General features: G+C 45.6%; 1 protein-coding gene across 2 annotated transcripts in view; it reads right to left on the bottom strand.

The window, feature by feature from the left end:
- LOC139379662 (oxysterol-binding protein-related protein 8-like) overlaps positions 1-18,998 on the bottom strand; it is a 126,754-nt gene that overhangs the window by 48,448 nt on the left and 59,308 nt on the right. Inside the window, exon 1 of one of the 2 annotated variants that reach the window (XM_071122486.1) lies at positions 8,919-9,069. The exons of the other annotated variant lie outside the window; for it this stretch is intronic. Within the exon in view, the coding sequence (XP_070978587.1) occupies positions 8,919-9,069 (151 nt within the window). Of the gene's footprint in view, positions 1-8,918; positions 9,070-18,998 lie in introns of those variants that run through there. 2 annotated transcript variants of the gene reach the window in all.

Genomic DNA, 18,998 nt, shown 5'->3' with positions numbered 1-18,998 from the left:
GGGATGTTTGGTTATTTGGCTGAGGAGTTTCAGATGAGGTCTGTGTGCGTGTGTGTGTGTGCGTGTGTGCGTGTGTGTGTGTGTGTGTGTGTGTGTCAGGGTTTTTGACCGGCAGCATTTTAAATGACCGGACATGCATTGGGTGCGGTGCTAACCTGATTAGGATGTCGACCAACGGAGTTCAGAACGACAGAAATCACATTTAGTTTATGATTATTCATTTTAAGAGAACATGATCCAGGATGCAACGGCGTGCCTCCTTCTTACCGAATTCTGATGAGCACTTTGAAGATATTTACTTTTCCTCAGCAAACAAGACCAGCAATGGATCACTTGACTCACTTGCCTATGTTAGTCTACTATCCCCCATAGTGGAAATGTTTACCTATTATAATGGTCAGCTGGTCATTCTGTGTGAGAAAGAAATAGCCTATTCTAAACAGACTGGGGCCGTTGTGGGACGATAGATCCCAAATTCATACAACCAGTAGGCCTAGGATACATCCCCAAAAAACGTTAAAAAGCAATGATGTTCATGCAACAGATCGTTAGGGATGGATCATTATGTATTATTACTTCACATTATAAACACAGTAAGCTATGCGCGAATGTTCCCTCAGTCAAAAGCCCACCACACATGCACGCAGTTTCATGAGGCAGAGATGAAAATATCAGTTAGAAATGTGGAAAGAGGGGAGATCTAAAGGCAACCAGCCTGGGTTGATCATATAACAGGATTGTGTCTTTGGCTACCGGACAATGAAAGAAAGTTGCTTTGAAAAACAATAGAACATGAGAGAAATAGGCTACTGGTTGCAATGGCACATGGAAGTCTATATAAAATAATTGCCTGCACGTTTGGTTGGATTTTGGCAACTTTGAAGCAAGGCAAGACATGCCTCACGATATGTAGTAAAACCTTCAAGGTTTCAAACCATTATATTCTATTGGTGGGGCAAACTCCCTTATTTTATTATTCCTGATGCATGCCAGCAAAGCCACGACACAACACAACATTCTCTAGTTGTGCTGTGATTGGCTTAGTGTTCTGTCACTCACGGGGACCCTAAATCACTGCAAAATCTACGGGTAGAGCTTGAAAATTCAAGCCCCTTGGGTCCTGCCATAGAGTTACAAGTTTGATGACCAAATTTGCCCACGAAGGACCGCTGCGCCACCTTCCTGTTCAAGTGAGCACAGCACAACAAGGGGAGTCCAAAAATGTTTTGTATGTTGCTGCATAAATGATGTAATACGCCAGGGAGATATGTATACTGTTGCTAAGAAAGTAATATTAAGTGTATGTTGTGTAGTAAGCTGTTAATTGTCCAAGTGCCTCAATAATTTGGTCCCTTTCCCCCTCATAACAGCCTACTGTTCTGACTTGGATATCCACATGTAGTGTCATGCCCTGACCATAGAGAGCCCTTGTTTCTCTCTGGTGTAGTAGGTCAGGGCGTGACTAGGGGTTATTGTAGTTTATAATTTATATGTGGCATTCTAGTTTTCATATTTCTACGTTGGTGTGTTTGGTATGGTTCCAATTAGAGGCAGCTGGTAATCGTTGTCTCTAATTGGGGATCATATTTAGGTAGCCGTTTTTCCACCTGTGTTTGTGGGATATTGTTTTTGAGTTAGTGCATGTTGCACCTCAGTACTGCACGGTCGTTGTTTGTTTCTGGTTTTGTTTGAAAAGTTTCACTAAAATAAAGATGTGGAACTTTAATCATGCTGCGCCTTGGTCTGTCTCTCCACACGTCCGTGACATGTAGCCTATAGCCTGTTTTAGAGATATGTAATCATTGAATATTGTACGACCTTTCATTGTCTGCTGATATGCCCCCTTTATTTATCCTATGGTTCTGACTTGGTGTACAGGGAGAATACTGTAAAACAGCCCATGTTCTGAAATCTGTTGCTGTACATTTAAAAAGTGCTGAACAAATAGTTATTTTGACTACGTCCGTTCTAGCTCGCTATTGAATGTCTTAAAATCGAAATTACACATGGCCTTTTATCCACTCATCGTCCCCTTACTCCATAGTTTGTACATCAACATATCAGCTATGTTTGTTTTTTTTAAAGGCAGTAAATGAGGCTGAATGAACTGTTTCGCTGCCAGACAAGGCTCTGCTGATAGCCAGGTGTAGCAGTGGTAAGGATTCACTCCATGGTGCTGAAAAGAAAGCTCTGCTGTTGGGACAGTTTTATGTAGGCCCTAACAGTTTGTGGGCACTGTTTGTCATCGTTGTAGTGCAATTAATGTATTGTTTATTGTTGTGCTGTGCTGTGTAAAGGCTTTGCTGGCAGTTTGCCCCACCAAGATTGACATGCTAAAATCGCCATTGAAAAGGCTAAAATAAATTATTTCACAATAGGATCATTATATCTTTGGGAGACAAGGCCTTATGCTTCACATTTCTCTCTGCTTTTCCTCCAAAGAAACACTCAACATTCTCCCTAGATAAACCTAGAACTTAGGCTGACAAGAAACCAAGAAAGTCTCTGCACTCCAATGCTAACCAACACAAACCAATGCTAACCAAAATGGCTTTTCAACAGTGACATTTGTTTGTTTGTCGTTTGTCTAACCTAACGCAGCAGGCGTAAAGAGAAACGCCTGAGCGGGTCAGCTGAAACAGGAAGCAAAAAGTTCAGGCTTCACCTGTTCTCTGCTTTTCCCCTGAAAAACGGATGCTTGTGGTTTCTGACTACCCACTGAGGGTGTACCAATGCTAACCAAAATAACATTTCAACAGTCAGAGTTCTTTGTTCCCTCTTCTCCATAACTAAAGTGAATATAAACACCCCTATGAAGATGTTGCTGTGGAACCAACCACAAGCATCCATTTTCCATCCAGAACCAGTGAGACGGTCCGTACCATGATGCTGTGAGGGGGGTGGCATGGCACCGTACTTGCACCCTGAACAACAGATATGATGTTCTTTAGGGATGGATCATTATATAAGACAGTGAAGTGTACATTGTGTGTGTGTGTTTGTCATGTCTATGGATGGAGTGCACACACACACACACACACACACACACACGGCATGACAGCTTTGACGAACACTGACACTGTCGCCATGTTTTCGGGAAGAACCGAAAGGTTCCCTAGCAACAGCTGGCCTGACGACAATTGGGGAAGGGTGAAAACATTACCTGCTATACGCACTAGGATAAAGCCTCAATTTTGAGTTTTGGGGGCATAAATCAGTGTGCAGGCAGGTATGCTGTTTGCTTTACATTTGTCATGGCAACAAGGTCACCACCACCATTTTGACTCTGGGTCTGATGGAGCAGCACGGGAGCAGGATAGAGCAGGATGGAGCAGCACAGAGCAGGATAGAGCAGGATGGAGCAGCACAGAGCAGGATGGAGCAGCACGGAGCAGGATGGAGCAGCACGGGAGCAGGATGGAGCAGCACGGGAGCAGGATGGAGTAGCACGGAGCAGGATGAGGCAGAACGGAGCAGGATGGAGCAGAACGGAGCAGGATGGAGCAGCACGGAGCAGAATGGAGAGGAACGGGAGAAGGATGGAGCAGCACGGAGCAGGATGGAGCAGCACGGAGCAGGATGGAGCAGCACGGAGCAGGAAGAGCAGCACGGAGCAGGATGGAGCAGAACGGGAGCAGGATGGAGCAGAACGGGAGTAGGATGGAGCAGAACGGGAGTAGGATGGAGCAGAACGGGAGCAGGATGGAGCAGCACGGAGCAGGATGGAGCAGCACGGAGCAGGATGGAGCAGAACGGAGCAGGATGGAGCAGAACGGAGCAGGATGGAGCAGCACGGAGAAGGATGGAGCAGCACGGAGCAGGATGGAGAGGAACGGGAGAAGGATGGAGCAGCACGGAGCAGGATGGAGCAGCACGGAGCAGGATGGAGCAGCACGGAGCAGGATGGAGCAGCACGGAGCAGGATGGAGCAGCACGGGAGCAGGATGAGGCAGAACGGAGCAGGATGGAGCAGCACGGAGCAGGATGGAGAAGCACGGAGCAGGATGGAGCAGCACGGAGCAGAACGGAGCAGGATGGAGTAGCACGGAGCAGGATGGAGCAGAACGGAGCAAGATGGAGCAGAACGGAGCAGGATGGAGCAACACGGAGAAGGATGGAGCAGCACGGAGCAGGATGGAGAGGAACGGGAGAAGGATGGAGCAGAACGGGAGCAGGATGGAGCAGCACGGAGCTGTGTGCCAAAGTGGTTGCAATGATGTCATTAAGACATATTTTGGTAAACAGTCTATTTCACAACCAGAAAAAGAAATCTCTATCTGGTTGTAATCTGACCAGATTACAAACTAAATATGACATCTTTCCCTGAATGTAACAGAGATCAGTTGGCTATAATCTGCATGACATCATTAGACATTCTCAATCAGAAAACCAGATTACAAACAGAAAAAAAATGTAATGTTCTTAATTTTGTCCAGTGGGATAGCATGGTGCAGTGCTACAGTGGGATAGCGTGGTGCAGTGCTACAGTGGGATAGCGTGGTGCAGTGCTACAGTGGGATAGCGTGGTGCAGTGCTACAGTGGGATAGCGTGGTGCAGTGCTACAGTGGGATAGCGTGGTGCAGTGCTACAGTGGGATAGCGTGGTGCAGTGCTACAGTGGGAGATAGCGTGGTGCAGTGCTACAGTGGGATAGCGTGGTGCAGTGCTACAGTGGGATAGCATGGTGCAGTGCTACAGTGGGATAGCATGGTGCAGTGCTACAGTGGGATAGCATGGTGCAGTGCTACAGTGGGATAGCATGGTGCAGTGCTACAGTGGGATAGCATGGTGCAGTGCTACAGTGGGATAGCATGGTGCAGTGCTACAGTGGGATAGCATGGTGCAGTGCTACAGTGGGAGGCAGGCATGTAGCAATCTACAGGGAGTTTTTAAAGCGACCGGTATTGCTCCTAAAACCTGTTGCACCATTTACTTCAGAACATCAGAGGTCATTGTGCCACATCCACAGGACAGTGGGAAGGGTTAAAATACACATTTCCTTTGCAAAATGGAAAATAAACAGGAAATCTGCTGGATTAATGATATACAGTACCAGTCAAAAGTTTGGACACAACTACTCATTTATTTGTACTATTTTCTACATTGTAGAATAATAGTGAAGACACCAAGAGTGTGCAAAGCTGTCATCATGGCAAAGGGTAGCTACTTTGAATCATCTCAAAAATAAAATATATTTAGATTTGTTTACCACTTGTTTGGTTATTACATGTGTTTCTTAATAGTTTTGAGGTCTTCACTATTATTATACAATGTATAAAAATGTAAAAGTAAAGAAAAGCTCTTGAATGAGTATGTGTGTCCTAATTGAATGAGTAGGTGTGTCCTAATTGAATGAGTAGGTGTGTCCTAATTGAATGAGTAGGTGTGTCCTAATTGAATGAGTATGTGTGTCCATTGATTGTTGAAGGATATAAATGTACAAATACCTCATGAGCATAGTTCAACTGTCTACCCCCATCAGAACCACAAATATAAGATTTTGGGTTCTGATGTATAGCCAGAAGACAAGGTTAAAACTTCTTATGGCTGGGGGGCAGTATTGAGTAGCTTGGATGAATAAGGTGCCCAGAGTAAATTGCCTGCTCCTCAGTCCCAGATGCAAATATATGCATATTATTAGTATATTTGGATAGAAAACACTCTGAAGTTTCTAATACTGTTTGAATGATGTATGTGAGTATAACAGAACTCATGTGGCAGGCAAAAACCTGAGAAATCTGAAGTTGGTCAACTTTCAACTCAGCCCCCATTGAAGATACAGGGAGATTTTGGTCATTTTGCACTTCCTAAGGCTTCCACTAGATGTCAACAGTCTTTAGAAATGTGTTTGATGCTTCTACAATGAAGGGGGGCTGAATGAGAGGGGAATGAGTCAGAGGTCTGCCAGCAGTCACGCACTGGTGACGCGCATTTCACATGAGAGGTATCTCCCGTTCCTTTGCTTTTCTGAAAACAAAGGAATTCTCCGGTTGGAAGATTATTGACGATTTATGTTAAAAACATCCTAAAGATTGATTCCATACATCGTTTGACAAGTTTCTACGGACTGTAACGGAACTTTTTGAAATTTCGTCTGCAACTAGTGAACGCGCTTCGTGAGTTTTGATTTGTTTACCAAACGCGCTAACAAAAGTAGCTATTTGGACATAAATGATGGACATTATCGAGCAAATCAAACATTTATTGTGGAACTGGGATTCCTGGGAGTGCATTCTGATGAAGATCATCCAAGGTAAGTGAATATTTATAATGTTATTTCTGACTTCTGTTGACTCCAACATGGCGGATATTTGCATTTGTTCTCTGAGTGCCGTTCTCAGATTATTGCATGGTTTGCTTTTTCCGTAAAGCTTTTTTGAAATCTGACACAGCGGTTGCATTAAGGAGAAGTGTATCTAAAGTTCCATGCATAACACTTGTATTTTCATCAACATTTATAATGAGTATTTCTGTAAATTGATGTGGCTCTCTGCAAAATCACCGGATGTTTTTGGAACTACTGAACATAACGCACCAATGTATACTGAGATTTTTTTATATAAATATGAACTTTATCAAACAAAACATACATGTATTGTGTAACATGAAGTTCTATGAGTGTCATCTGATGAAGATCATCAAAGGTTAGTGATTAATTTGATCTCTATTTCTGCTTTTTGTGACTCCTCTCTTTGGCTGGAAAATTGGCTGTGTTTTTCTGTGGCTTGGCTCTGACCTAACATAATCGTTTGTGGTGCTTTCGCTGTAAAGCCTATTTGAAATCGGACACTGTGGTGGGATTAACAACAAGATTACCTTTAAAATGGTATAAGATACTTGTATGTTTGAGGAATTTTAATTATGAGATTTCTGTTGTTTTGAATTTGGCGCCCTGCACTTTCACTGGCTGTTGTCATATCGATCCCGCCCTAAGAAGTTAAAACTATAATTTCTGATGTATAGACAGAAGACAAGGTTAAAACTATCATTTTGATCTCATGAATGGGCTGTCCTTGAATCCCCAGCTCTGTCGATTAATTTGAGAGTGGTTCCATTTCTCCAGCCCCATCCATCAGCATTCTTACCAAAACAGTTGTGGGGTGCCCTCTTTGTTTCTGTTTGAACTGCAGATTACCCCCTTTAAGGAAGCAAGCGATGCAGCCTGTCATCACATGGCGAGACTGGCAATGGTCCCAAATGGCACCCTATTCCCAATATAGTGCACTACTTTTGACTAATTAATAGGGAGCCATTTGGGATGCATCCCATGTAATGACTTTGTAATGACGTGCTGCAATGGTTACTCTGACCCAGGAGTGATCCAAATTACAGGAATCATCTGCTGCAGGGATCATCTGCGAAAGAGATTGTGGTCTCAGCCTGACTCCCTGCTTAAATAAAGGTTCATTAAAAATAAATCCGTACTGCCATTCTGTTGTCAACAGAGCTAGCAGAGCACCGCAATTCACCCTGTCTCCATTTCCCCATTCATGACCTCCAAAACCAATTCATGTTCAGCCTGCAAACAACAGCTAGCAACAACAACAACACAAACAGGGGAGTGTTCATTGGCAGTCGGCATGGACCGGATCCTCCTCGGCTACGCTGCCAGTGTTGTTGGCCAGACAAAGCCACTTCATCTTTGGGGAGGATAATATTTCAAACGAGTGGTCGTGGGCCAGGAGCTATTAGGACACTTTTTCTGTCTGTCTTTTTGGTGCACGTAATTGGTCTATTAATAGGCGGCCGCCCAGGTTAATCTGCTGAGTCATTGGCCCCTCACTGGCACCTCCAGTGGAAGCTAGAGAAGCTAGCCCCAGGTAACCCTGAAAGAGGGGGGGGTCTATTGGCAAAGAAGCTGGATTACTGATGAAACTGTGTGGAGATCGTCTCCAAAATGGCAGATATACTTATGATAGGTTAAGCTATATACAGCCTGATGAACCTGATGCTTAAATGTAATGTTGGTTGATAATAAGGAAATAACGTCACCTACCTATTTTGATTGAGATTACATTTGGCTGAAGAGAAAGAGAGAATGCAACCAGCCTGTACCAGCTGTCTCCGGTGAATCGGCAATCTTCGTGAAAAGCCTGCGGCTCTCCTGGTAGGGAGAGAGCTTCTTAGACAGTCTTCAACAGAGATGAATGGAGGCTGTGTCGGCTCGGTGGCTGGGAGGCTGACAGGCTAAAAACATCACACTCACTACAGAAGCTTTAGGTCTAATTCACTTCACTTGACGTTCTGTGAAAGCTCTGCTGATCTCACGTTCAGGTGGACGGCCTCTCCAAAGCAGCGCACAGTTACTCGGGCTACCGAGTACGATATAATACGTTTGCATATGACCGAGTACATTTCTATACAAGGAAAATATGTATTAAAAGTATAGTCTAATATAAGAATTCAAAACTCTAAGAAGAAATAGATACGACAGGTTCAACATCAGAATCTGCATCAGGCAACGCAGAAAGGAACAGCAAGAGAATAGCTCCAATACTGTGACAGTACACTGAAAACAATCACCTCCTGCACATCAGTATCTGAAATAACAGTCACAGTTCACAACCAGTATCTAGGGGTTACGACTCTGTCTCTACAGGGAACAAGCACACAGGTAACTCTGCCACAGGGACACCACTACAGCAACAGTGCACCTGTAGTTCCAATATTTAGTCCATCTAGAACACAACAGACCTTCAAATAACAGCACAGTCACCGTCCACAACCAGTATCTAGGGGTTACGACTCTATAGGGAACAAGCACACAGGCCACTTGGCTACAGTACAGAGGGTACTACTCAAAGCAACAGCTAGCCTACAACTAGCTGGGTGTCGAAGAGCCCGCGGCATGGCAGGCTCCTCATCAGACTGGAGGGGAAGGGTGAGGGGTCCAACACCGCCTCAACTACCACACCCACCTGGCAGAGAGAGGGGCGACAGCTCGTTGTAGCCCCCGAAAGAAGCGTTGCGGATGAGCTTGCGTCCGTCGGGGTGTGGGGGCCGCGGCGAGCTGGTCGTGCCGCACGTTGAGAAGCGGCGACGGCACAGCGCTCCCTCCTCCTTCATCATGGGGCCGGCGAGAGCCCGGGGGGGCCTGAGGAGGGCCTGCTGGGGATCAGCAGGGGCCAAGCAGGGCGAAGCCGCTGACCGCGAAATGCTCAGATCTGATCGCCCGCAGCCAGACACACACACAGGACACAGCAAGCACAGCAACTCAGTCTCAAGGCACTCAAAGCAGTGCAGCACAATTTATCGCTTTCTCCCTCCCTCTCTCTTGTTCCCACCCTCTCTTTCTCCCTCTCTCTCTCTCTGTCCTGTCTGTGTGTGAGAGAGTGAGTGCAAGGGGAGGAGGCTCTGAGTACTACGCTGATGAATCAGCAGAGTCCCTCCCCCTGCTACTCCATGCACCAGCAGTGTACAGAAGAGTTGCATCTTATCTAGCCTACTCCATGGAACAGCCTCCTACCCTCTTTCTCTTTCCTTCTTTCAATGAATAGCTCTACTTTTCTCACTGCCAACCAGTCTCCCTCCTCCTGTCCTCTCTTTCCCTCTTGTTTTTAGTCTTTCATTTTCTCCTCTCTGTAAACCGTGTATTTCTCTGTGTGGTATCTCCTCATTTTTACATTTACATTGTAATAATTTAGCAGACACTCTTATCCACAGCAACTCCACAGAAGCAAATAAGGCTAAGTGCCTTGCTCAAGGGCACATTGTCACATTATTTCACCTGGTCGGCTCGTGGATTCGAACCAGCGACCTTTCGGTTACTGGCCCCAAGCTCTTACCCGCTAGGCTACCTGCCGCTCTGTCGTTGTATATCCTCTCACGGTATCTCTCCTAAATCTCTTTCCCTTCTCCTTGAACAACACAGCTCAGATGAACATCACCCCTCTCTTCCTGCTCACTCTCTTTCTCACAGTGTGTGAGTGTGTGGCATAGTCCTGAACGTCTGACTGACGACTCCAGCACTCAGACACCTGCTACCACATAATAAACACACACACTAGACACTAACACACACACAAATGTAATAAAGCCAGTCTCTATTCACCCTGCCTGTGAGGATGGACAAACTCTCTGCATGCCCTATCGTATTCCCCATACACAAAGACCAAACTGGCCAGTTGACTTCTCCAATGCTTGTCTGGTCAATCAATTCATTTGAGCCCCTCAGGTAGAACACCAAGCCTGTTACTGAGCCCCTCAGGTAGAACATCAAGCCTGTTAATAAGCCCCTCAGGTAGAACACCAAGCCTGTTACTGAGCCCCTCAGGTAGAATATCAAGCCTGTTACTGAGCCCCTCAGGTAGAACACCAAGCCTGTTACTGAGCCCCTCAGGTAGAACACCAAGCCTGTTACTGAGCCCCTCAGGTAGAATACCAAGTCTGTTACTGAGCCCCTCAGGTAGAATACCAAGCCTGTTACTGAGCCCCTCAGGTAGAACACCAAGCCTGTTACTGAGCCCCTCAGGTAGAATACCAAGCCTGTTACTGAGCCCCTCAGGTAGAACACCAAGCCTGTTACTGAGCCCCTCAGGTAGAACACCAAGCCTGTTACTGAGCCCCTCAGGTAGAATACCAAGCCTGTTACTGAGCCCCTCAGGTAGAACACCAAGCCTGTTACTGAGCCCCTCAGGTAGAATACCAAGCCTGTTACTGAGCCCCTCAGGTAGAATACCAAGCCTGTTACTGAGCCCCTCAGGTAGAATACCAAGCCTGTTACTGAGCCCCTCAGGTAGAACACCAAGCCTGTTACTGAGCCCCTCAGGTAGAATATCAAGCCTGTTACTGAGCCCCTCAGGTAGAACACCAAGCCTGTTACTGAGCCCCTCAGGTAGAATACCAAGCCTGTTACTGAGCCCCTCAGGTAGAATACCAAGCCTGTTACTGAGCCCCTCAGGTAGAATACCACCAAGCCTGTTACTGAGCCCCTCAGGTAGAACACCACTGAGCCCCTGTTACTGTTACTGAGCCCCTCAGGTAGAACACCAAGCCTGTTACTGAGCCCCTCAGGTACTGAGCCCCTCACACCAAGCCTGTTACTGAGCCCCTCAGGTAGAACACCAAGCCTGTTACTGAGCCCCTCAGGTAGAACACCAAGCCTGTTACTGAGCCCCTCAGGTAGAACACCAAGCCTGTTACTGAGCCCCTCAGGTAGAACACCAAGCCTGTTACTGAGCCCCTCAGGTAGAACACCAAGCCTGTTACTGAGCCCCTCAGGTAGAACACCAAGCCTGTTACTGAGCCCCTCAGGTAGAATACCAAGCCTGTTACTGAGCCCCTCAGGTAGAATACCAAGCCTGTTACTGAGCCCCTCAGGTAGAATACCAAGCCTGTTACTGAGCCCCTCAGGTAGAATACCAAGCCTGTTACTGAGCCCCTCAGGTAGTATACCAAGCCTGTTACTGAGCCCCTCAGGTAGAATACCAAGCCTGTTACTGAGCCCCTCAGGTAGAACACCAAGCCTGTTACTGAGCCCCTCAGGTAGAACACCAAGCCTGTTACTGAGCCCCTCAGGTAGAATACCAAGCCTGTTACTGAGCCCCTCAGGTAGAACACCAAGCCTGTTACTGAGCCCCTCAGGTAGAACACCAAGCCTGTTACTGAGCCCCTCAGGTAGAACACCAAGCCTGTTACTGAGCCCCTCAGGTAGAACACCAAGCCTGTTACTGAGCCCCTCAGGTAGAACACCAAGCCTGTTACTGAGCCCCTCAGGTAGAACACCAAGCCTGTTACTGAGCCCCTCAGGTAGAACACCAAGCCTGTTACTGAGCCCCTCAGGTAGAACACCAAGCCTGTTACTGAGCCCCTCAGGTAGAACACCAAGCCTGTTACTGAGCCCCTCAGGTAGAATACAAAGCCTGTTACTGTAAAATCCTGAGCCATAAGTGGCTATAATTTACTTCCCTATTTTCTCATCTATAGCTCAGTGCACTGCAATCAAGGCCGTTTATGTTTCAGGACCACAGCCCATTCTACCTGTCAAAAACAGTGTGAGTTGAATGATCAAAAAGCCATTTTCTGACCTGTAGTTTGCCATTTGTGGCTTGCTATTTGTCAGTCTACTAGCAACCAGCATGACATGAGTAGCATTTGGAGAGAACTAATGGATAACAAACACTGTAAAACAGGGTCTTCTCTAGACAATACCCTCAGGGACACACAGTAAAATTGTAATAAAGTCAACTAATTAACATGCTGTTAATACCAATGCTCATAATGATACTGTGACAAGGTCACACAACAGAAATGGCTATGGGACAGTTGATCAATATTTCCCCCGGCTCTAGATATTGATCTCTGGGACTGCAATCTCAAGGGCACAGTTCAGACGCTCAGCTAGGAGAAGACTGTCACCACGACTGTCACCAGGAACAGGTTAAGAAGACTGTGCTGCCCCAGTCACCCTGACAACGCTGTCAGAACATATTCTCCATAAGAAAGGTCTGTTGCAGGTCCAGAACAAAAGGGTATAAGAGAAGTAGGTGCATTGAGAAAGGAGTCTCAAAGAGCACCAATGGTTATCTCTGTGAAAACCAATAGGCCCCACCTGGTCCTTATCGTCGAAATAGAATCTCCAGAGCGTTGCTGTTTTTCCATCCACAAGATTCCTGGCATCCTCCCATCCCTTTCAATTGACCCTTCCCTCCTAATGTTTCCTTGTTTGTTCTGTCAACAGCTGCGGCCCTTCAGTGCCCTCTGGCCAATTAAGACGTGTTATCTATATTTTCGAATGGAAGGAGTCATTCCATCCCTGTCTGTTTAGAGACGAGGCAAACAACAGCTTTGATAACAGCTCCCGAGTTCTGTGAGAGAGCGGTGATGTCACAGCGTTGCTCGGCGACACTTGGAAGGAAAAAAAAGTGTGTCCCCAAATGTTACCTTATTTCTGACATAGTGCACTACTTCTGACCAGACCCCTATAGGCCCAGATCAACAGTAGTGCACTTTACAGGGAATAGCGAGCCATTTGGGACACAAACACAGATCCCTGAGCAAACAGGCTAATTAACACAGGTAATTAAGACGTTCTGGAGTATGTATAATTCCAAATCCTAGGCCTAATTAACCCTGCTCCCTCAAAGGAAAGTTCAGCTGGTCCAAATGAATAAAGTCAAACAACAGAGCGAAGAAACTTCACAAAGATGTTGGGCCAACAATGTGACAAACAGTTGAGGTGTTTTGCTTAACCCCCTGGGTTAGGTCCGGTCTCCAACCTCCATGGGGGTAAAAGTAGTAGTCTAAGCATCAGAAGGCCAGAAGTGGACCCGGAAGCATCAGGAATGTCACTGTCATGTCAGGAAATAGTGCGTGAGGGTATTTAGGGAGTACCCACATTAGGTAAGTGTTTGCAGACAAATATTGGGTCAGCCAAACAAAGTCCCCAGGCATTCTGCATGTGTCCACCATATCCACACTACTGGCCTGGGTCAACATATCAGGAGATAAAGATAGCCCAGGTCAATAGCCTGGGTCAACATATCAGGAGATAAAGACAGTCCAGGTCAATAGCCTGGGTCAACATATCAGGAGATAAAGACAGTCCAGGTCAATAGCCTGGGTCAACATATCAGGAGATAAAGACAGTCCAGGTCAATAGCCTGGGTCAGCATATCAGGAGATAAAGACAGTCCAGGTCAATAGCCTGGGTCAACATATCAGGAGATAAAGACAGTCCAGGTCAATAGCCTGGGTCAACATATCAGGAGATAAAGACAGTCCAGGTCAATAGCCTGGGTCAACATATCAGGAGATAAAGACAGTCCAGGTCAATAGCCTGGGTCAACATATCAGGAGATAAAGACAGTCCAGGTCAATAGCCTGGGTCAACATATCAGGAGATAAAGACAGTCCAGGTCAATAGCCTGGGTCAACATATCAGGAGATAAAGACAGTCCAGGTCAATAGCCTGGGTCAACATATCAGGAGATAAAGACAGTCCAGGTCAATAGCCTGGGTCAACATATCAGGAGATAAATACAGTCCAGGTCAATAGCCTGGGTCAACATATCAGGAGATAAAGACAGTCCAGGTCAATAGCCTGGGTCAACATATCAGGAGATAAAGACAGTCCAGGTCAATAGCCTGGGTCAACATATCAGGAGATAAAGACAGTCCAGGTCAATAGCCTGGGTCAACATATCAGGAGATAAAGACAGTCCAGGTCAATAGCCTGGGTCAACATATCAGGAGATAAAGACAGTCCAGGTCAATAGCCTGGGTCAACATATCAGGAGATAAAGACAGTCCAGGTCAATAGCCTGGGTCAACATATCAGGAGATAAAGACAGTCCAGGTCAATAGCCTGGGTCAACATATCAGGAGATAAAGACAGTCCAGGTCAATAGCCTGGGTCAACATATCAGGAGATAAAGACAGTCCAGGTCAATAGCCTGGGTCAACATATCAGGAGATAAATACAGTCCAGGTCAATAGCCTGGGTCAACATATCAGGAGATAAAGACAGTCCAGGTCAATAGCCTGGGTCAACATATCAGGAGATAAAGACAGTCCAGGTCAACACATAATACTTGATGCATGGCTATTCATGTATACAGAAACATCTGCATTAAGTGACTGGACAGTCGTCAGCTAATGTGCTTTGAACAGATGAGCATTTTAGCGACTGAACACAATAGTCACTCTGGAGTGAAGTTTCCTTCCCCCTCCCCCAACCTTAGCCAGATAGTGGGGGAAAAGGCAAAACTGACCCAAGATCAGCACCTAGAGCAACTTTACCCTACACTGTGACCGGACCACAGTCTCCACTGTATTTTTACACAGACGGCTAGCTATCACATCTCCCTGTGTGTAACACTAGCCCCTGCATGCAGGATTAAGAAACAATGGTTCTCCATTACAGTACACCACATGGAATCTGCATATCAGGAAGTAGAGCAACAACAGGGAGCACTTTATTTTACAGTAGGTGATGTTTCCACTGGTACTTATCTGGTATTTAATAGGAAATGGTGTGGCAACAATGGATAGTTTCTAGTATTTAATATGAAATGTTGTGGCAACAATGGATACGTTCTGGTACTTACCTCAAAGAACTCAACACCAAACATCTAATATGGTCATATTAGTGCTAGCTAATAGCTAAATACTGTGTCACGTTGGATGGGCAATGCAATCCTAAGTAAATAGGGGTTCAATGGTTGGCATTTCCTGGGTAGAGTGCTCTGCTATGTTTACATTCAGGCTACATTAACTAATGTCTAATGTCAACAAATGTTGATTGAAATCTTGGCCTGGTATTTGTATTGTTCGCTAATTACTGTAATGTAATGCCGGCTAGCCACAAACGTATCCAGAGAGTACAGGTTTAGGTGGGGGAAATGGGGAAGGGTTAATAACAGTTTTCTTTTCTTTCTTAAAAGGATAGTTCACTCAAAAACTATATTTTTGTATTTTGTTCATTAGTCCACTGTAAATACATCCCCGGGAAATGTTTTATGTCAGCAGTCAAGTTAGAGCACTTTCAGTACAGAGCAGAAACTGTGAGGATGTGTTTTGCAGGTTTTGAGTGACCTAACCCTTTCATCAAGTAAAGCTGGGCAGTGGGGCAGGCTCATCTGCCACAGCTTCCGGAGAAGGAAGATATTAGCAGCAGGCATGCATAGCTCTTTGGGTGCTTGATGATCCCCCCTACCCTGCCAAACAGGCCAACAGAAAGGGCAGCGATGAGTTAATCCTGGTACACAGCCAAAGAACTCTAGCTATAGCCTGCAAAATGTGCAGGTAGATATACCACTGAAGAAGAAAGAATCAACACTGTAGATATTTATGGTAAAGGTCAATGTGTAGGCATATGAGCACACTATACATTGATATGCTATTCATTAATACTAGTTTTGAGATGCGTAGACGCAATATCCTCTATTAAGTACTTTACGACAGGCTTTTAATCTCCTCATAGGTCAACAGTGCTGTCATCGATTAATATCCATTTCAGTTCAGTGCTTTTAACTACAGATGTAGGATCTTCATTTGAGCCAGTTTGCTACAGCAAGAACATAATCCTGCAGCAACAGTAATGTAATAATGTGAATTATTATCTGGATTATAATTAATGGACATTTTTTTGTGGGGGTTGAAACATTATTCATTAGCGCAAATCAAGTCTGACATTTTAAAGTGGAATTTAGAAGCATTAGAAGCCATTTTAACCCTTGAATACACTACAAGTTTGCATTTCATGCTGTGCAGGAAAATTAACAGCAACAGAAGAGTTATCAAATTAAGATCCTACATTTGTAGCACTCAGACTCACCAGCATAACAGTCTGACTAAATAACCACTGATTTCGGAGCAGAAATAGTGACATTTACCCTTTCTGAATGGGAACATTTAAAAGCCAATCTGAGGGTAAGTGATATTTCGTCAAATCTATTCAGATATGTTCCTGGAATGAACCATGGCAAGTTGAACAAGGGGGCGTATGGTTCTTTCTCTCAAAGCAACGTTAGACCCCACAACCCTGGTCCCTCTCTAGACTATGAATCCTGTCACCTCAAGCCTCTCTGAATACAACCTCTACGGCCCAGTTCACTTGATGTAGTCACTATGCAGCAAAGTCAAAGGTCAAATAGAGGGTGCTTATATTTTTCCTGTTTCACACATGTACAAGTGTGCAACCTGTGTAGTGTGACATAGAAATGTCTATATCCCATTCCCCCTGAGACATCCTTGGAGACTACGGTCACGGACAGGGATCAGCCATTACTGCCGGCGACCATGGAGCAATTAGGGTTAAGTGCCTTGCTCTGTTCCAATACCTGCATGATCTAGACTGAATCCCAAATGGCACCCCATTCCCTAGAAAAGTGCACTATGTTTGACCAGAGCCCCATGTGCCCTGGTCAAAAGTAGTACACTATATAGGTAGGGTTCTAATAGGGTTCCATTAGGGCCGCAGGCATGGAGTGTATCAGGACCGCGATCATACCAGTATCACTATACTCCTTAGTATCGTGGCAAGGAAACAAAACACAGAGATTATTTAACTTCTTTAGGAAAACTGCCCTACTGTTGGAAACAAACATCATTATGTTGTCATCTAGAATCACATGTATTTATTTTCCAAACTACAGTACACAATATTTCAGATACATCAGGTCTGTTTCCTGACTTTATTTTAGCCAAATATTGCGATACTGGTATTGTCCCGGCCCTAGTATCAACATAGTCTCTCATGACAGACTACAAATCGAGTAGAAGGCTAGAACACGTAAGATTTGGGCCTGGGATCCGAGATAACCAGTAACACAACACTGGTGTTACTATTCATAGAGGGTCTGGGGGGGGTCTCTGTACAGAGAGCCACACTGAGATAAAGCCACTCCAGTGAAAGCCAGACCCAGTTAAGTACCCAAAAGACAGACAATGCCAATCATTATTGGTGTATTCATCATCAAGACGTCTTATACGCAAAGAGACCTCATAAACCTTTACAGATACACCATCGAGAGCATCCTGTCGGGCTGTTTCACCGCCTGGTACGGCAACTGTACCACCCGCAACCGCAGTATATAGTAGTCTATGATATACCTTACTGTATCCTTCTACAGTATATAGTAGTCTATGATGTACGTTACTGTATGCTTCTACAGTATATAGTAGTCTATGATATACCTTACTGTATGCTTCTACAGTATATAGTAGTCAATGCTGAGCTGAGGAATATAGATCCGTGCTATGTACCTTACGGTACCCTTTTACAGTATATAAGGGAAAGAGGCTACCTAGTCAGTTGTCCAACTGAATGTATTCAACTGAAATGTGTCTTTGGCATTTAACTCTCTGAATCAGAGAGGTGGGGGGGGGCTGCCTTAATCCACATCCACGGCGCCCGGGGAACAGTGCCTCTTGCTCAGGGGCAGAGACATTTTTTTTTTTTATCTTGTCAGCTCAGGGATTCGATCCAGCAACCTTTCGGTTAATGGCCAAATGCTCTAACAACTAGGCTACCTATAGCTGTCTATGATGAGCTGGGGAATATAGATCCATGCTATGCTTCAGTGCACATGGCTGAATCTTATTAGCTGCTTTATAGTCCTTGTTTGACTTGGCTTTGCTTGCATTCATTCTATCCCCAGCGGACAGGTTTCAGCCGCACACACAGTATTCTAGCATAACAAAACAGAGATTCTAAAAGGAAGGACAGATCTTTCAGATGGAGAAGCATGGGAGAGACCAAAATAAGGATCCTAATGCTGCATCTCCACTGCCAAAGTTGCATCTCTCTGTTAGCTCCTAATGCTACATCTCTCTGTGAGCTCCTAATGCTGCATCTCTCTGTTAGCTCCTAATGCTGCATCTCTCTGTTAGCTCCTAATGCTACATCTCTCTGTGAGCTCCAAATGCTGCATCTCTCTGTTAGCTCCTAATGCTGCATCTCTCTGTTAGCTCCTAATGCTGCATCTCTCCATTAGCTCCTAATGCTACATCTCTCCGTTAGCTCCTAATGCTACATATTCACTGCCAAAGCTGCATATCTCCGTTAGCAGCTGCTTAGCTACAGAGACACTACCATCTTAATATGACTCGGCTGTACTTGCCTTCCGCCGTCGTGGCGAAATAAGGAGAATGCCAACCAAGGTCATTTGGAGACAAAGGTCCTTCCTTACCAGTGAACTGAAACCGCTCTCTCTCTCTCTCTACATACATACACGTCTCCCCACCAGCTGTGCTTGCCCAGCCTACAGACATCCAAGGCGAGCCCAGGCCCAGAGACCCCCAGATCATCCATCTGGGTCTCTTGATCTCCAACTGGCCCCGCAAAAACACTCTGAGCTCTCCAGACTCCGCCTCCCATTGGTGGATGGCCAGGCAGGAAGTAGGAAAGGGCTGCGATTGGTTCAGACGGGTGTTTCCATCCATGTTAACCCCGGGTGACAGGGCGTAATCCCTGAGAAAGAGCCTAAATCCGGGGTGTCCCCACCTGCTCCCTCCCTCCCTCCACCTTTCCTGCTGTCCATCTACATGGCCAGGGT

This window comes from Oncorhynchus clarkii, chromosome 21 (assembly GCF_045791955.1).
Source record: "Oncorhynchus clarkii lewisi isolate Uvic-CL-2024 chromosome 21, UVic_Ocla_1.0, whole genome shotgun sequence".
NCBI classification, from domain to species: Eukaryota; Metazoa; Chordata; class Actinopteri; order Salmoniformes; family Salmonidae; genus Oncorhynchus; species Oncorhynchus clarkii.
This window is presented reverse-complemented; position numbering and strand designations above follow the sequence as displayed.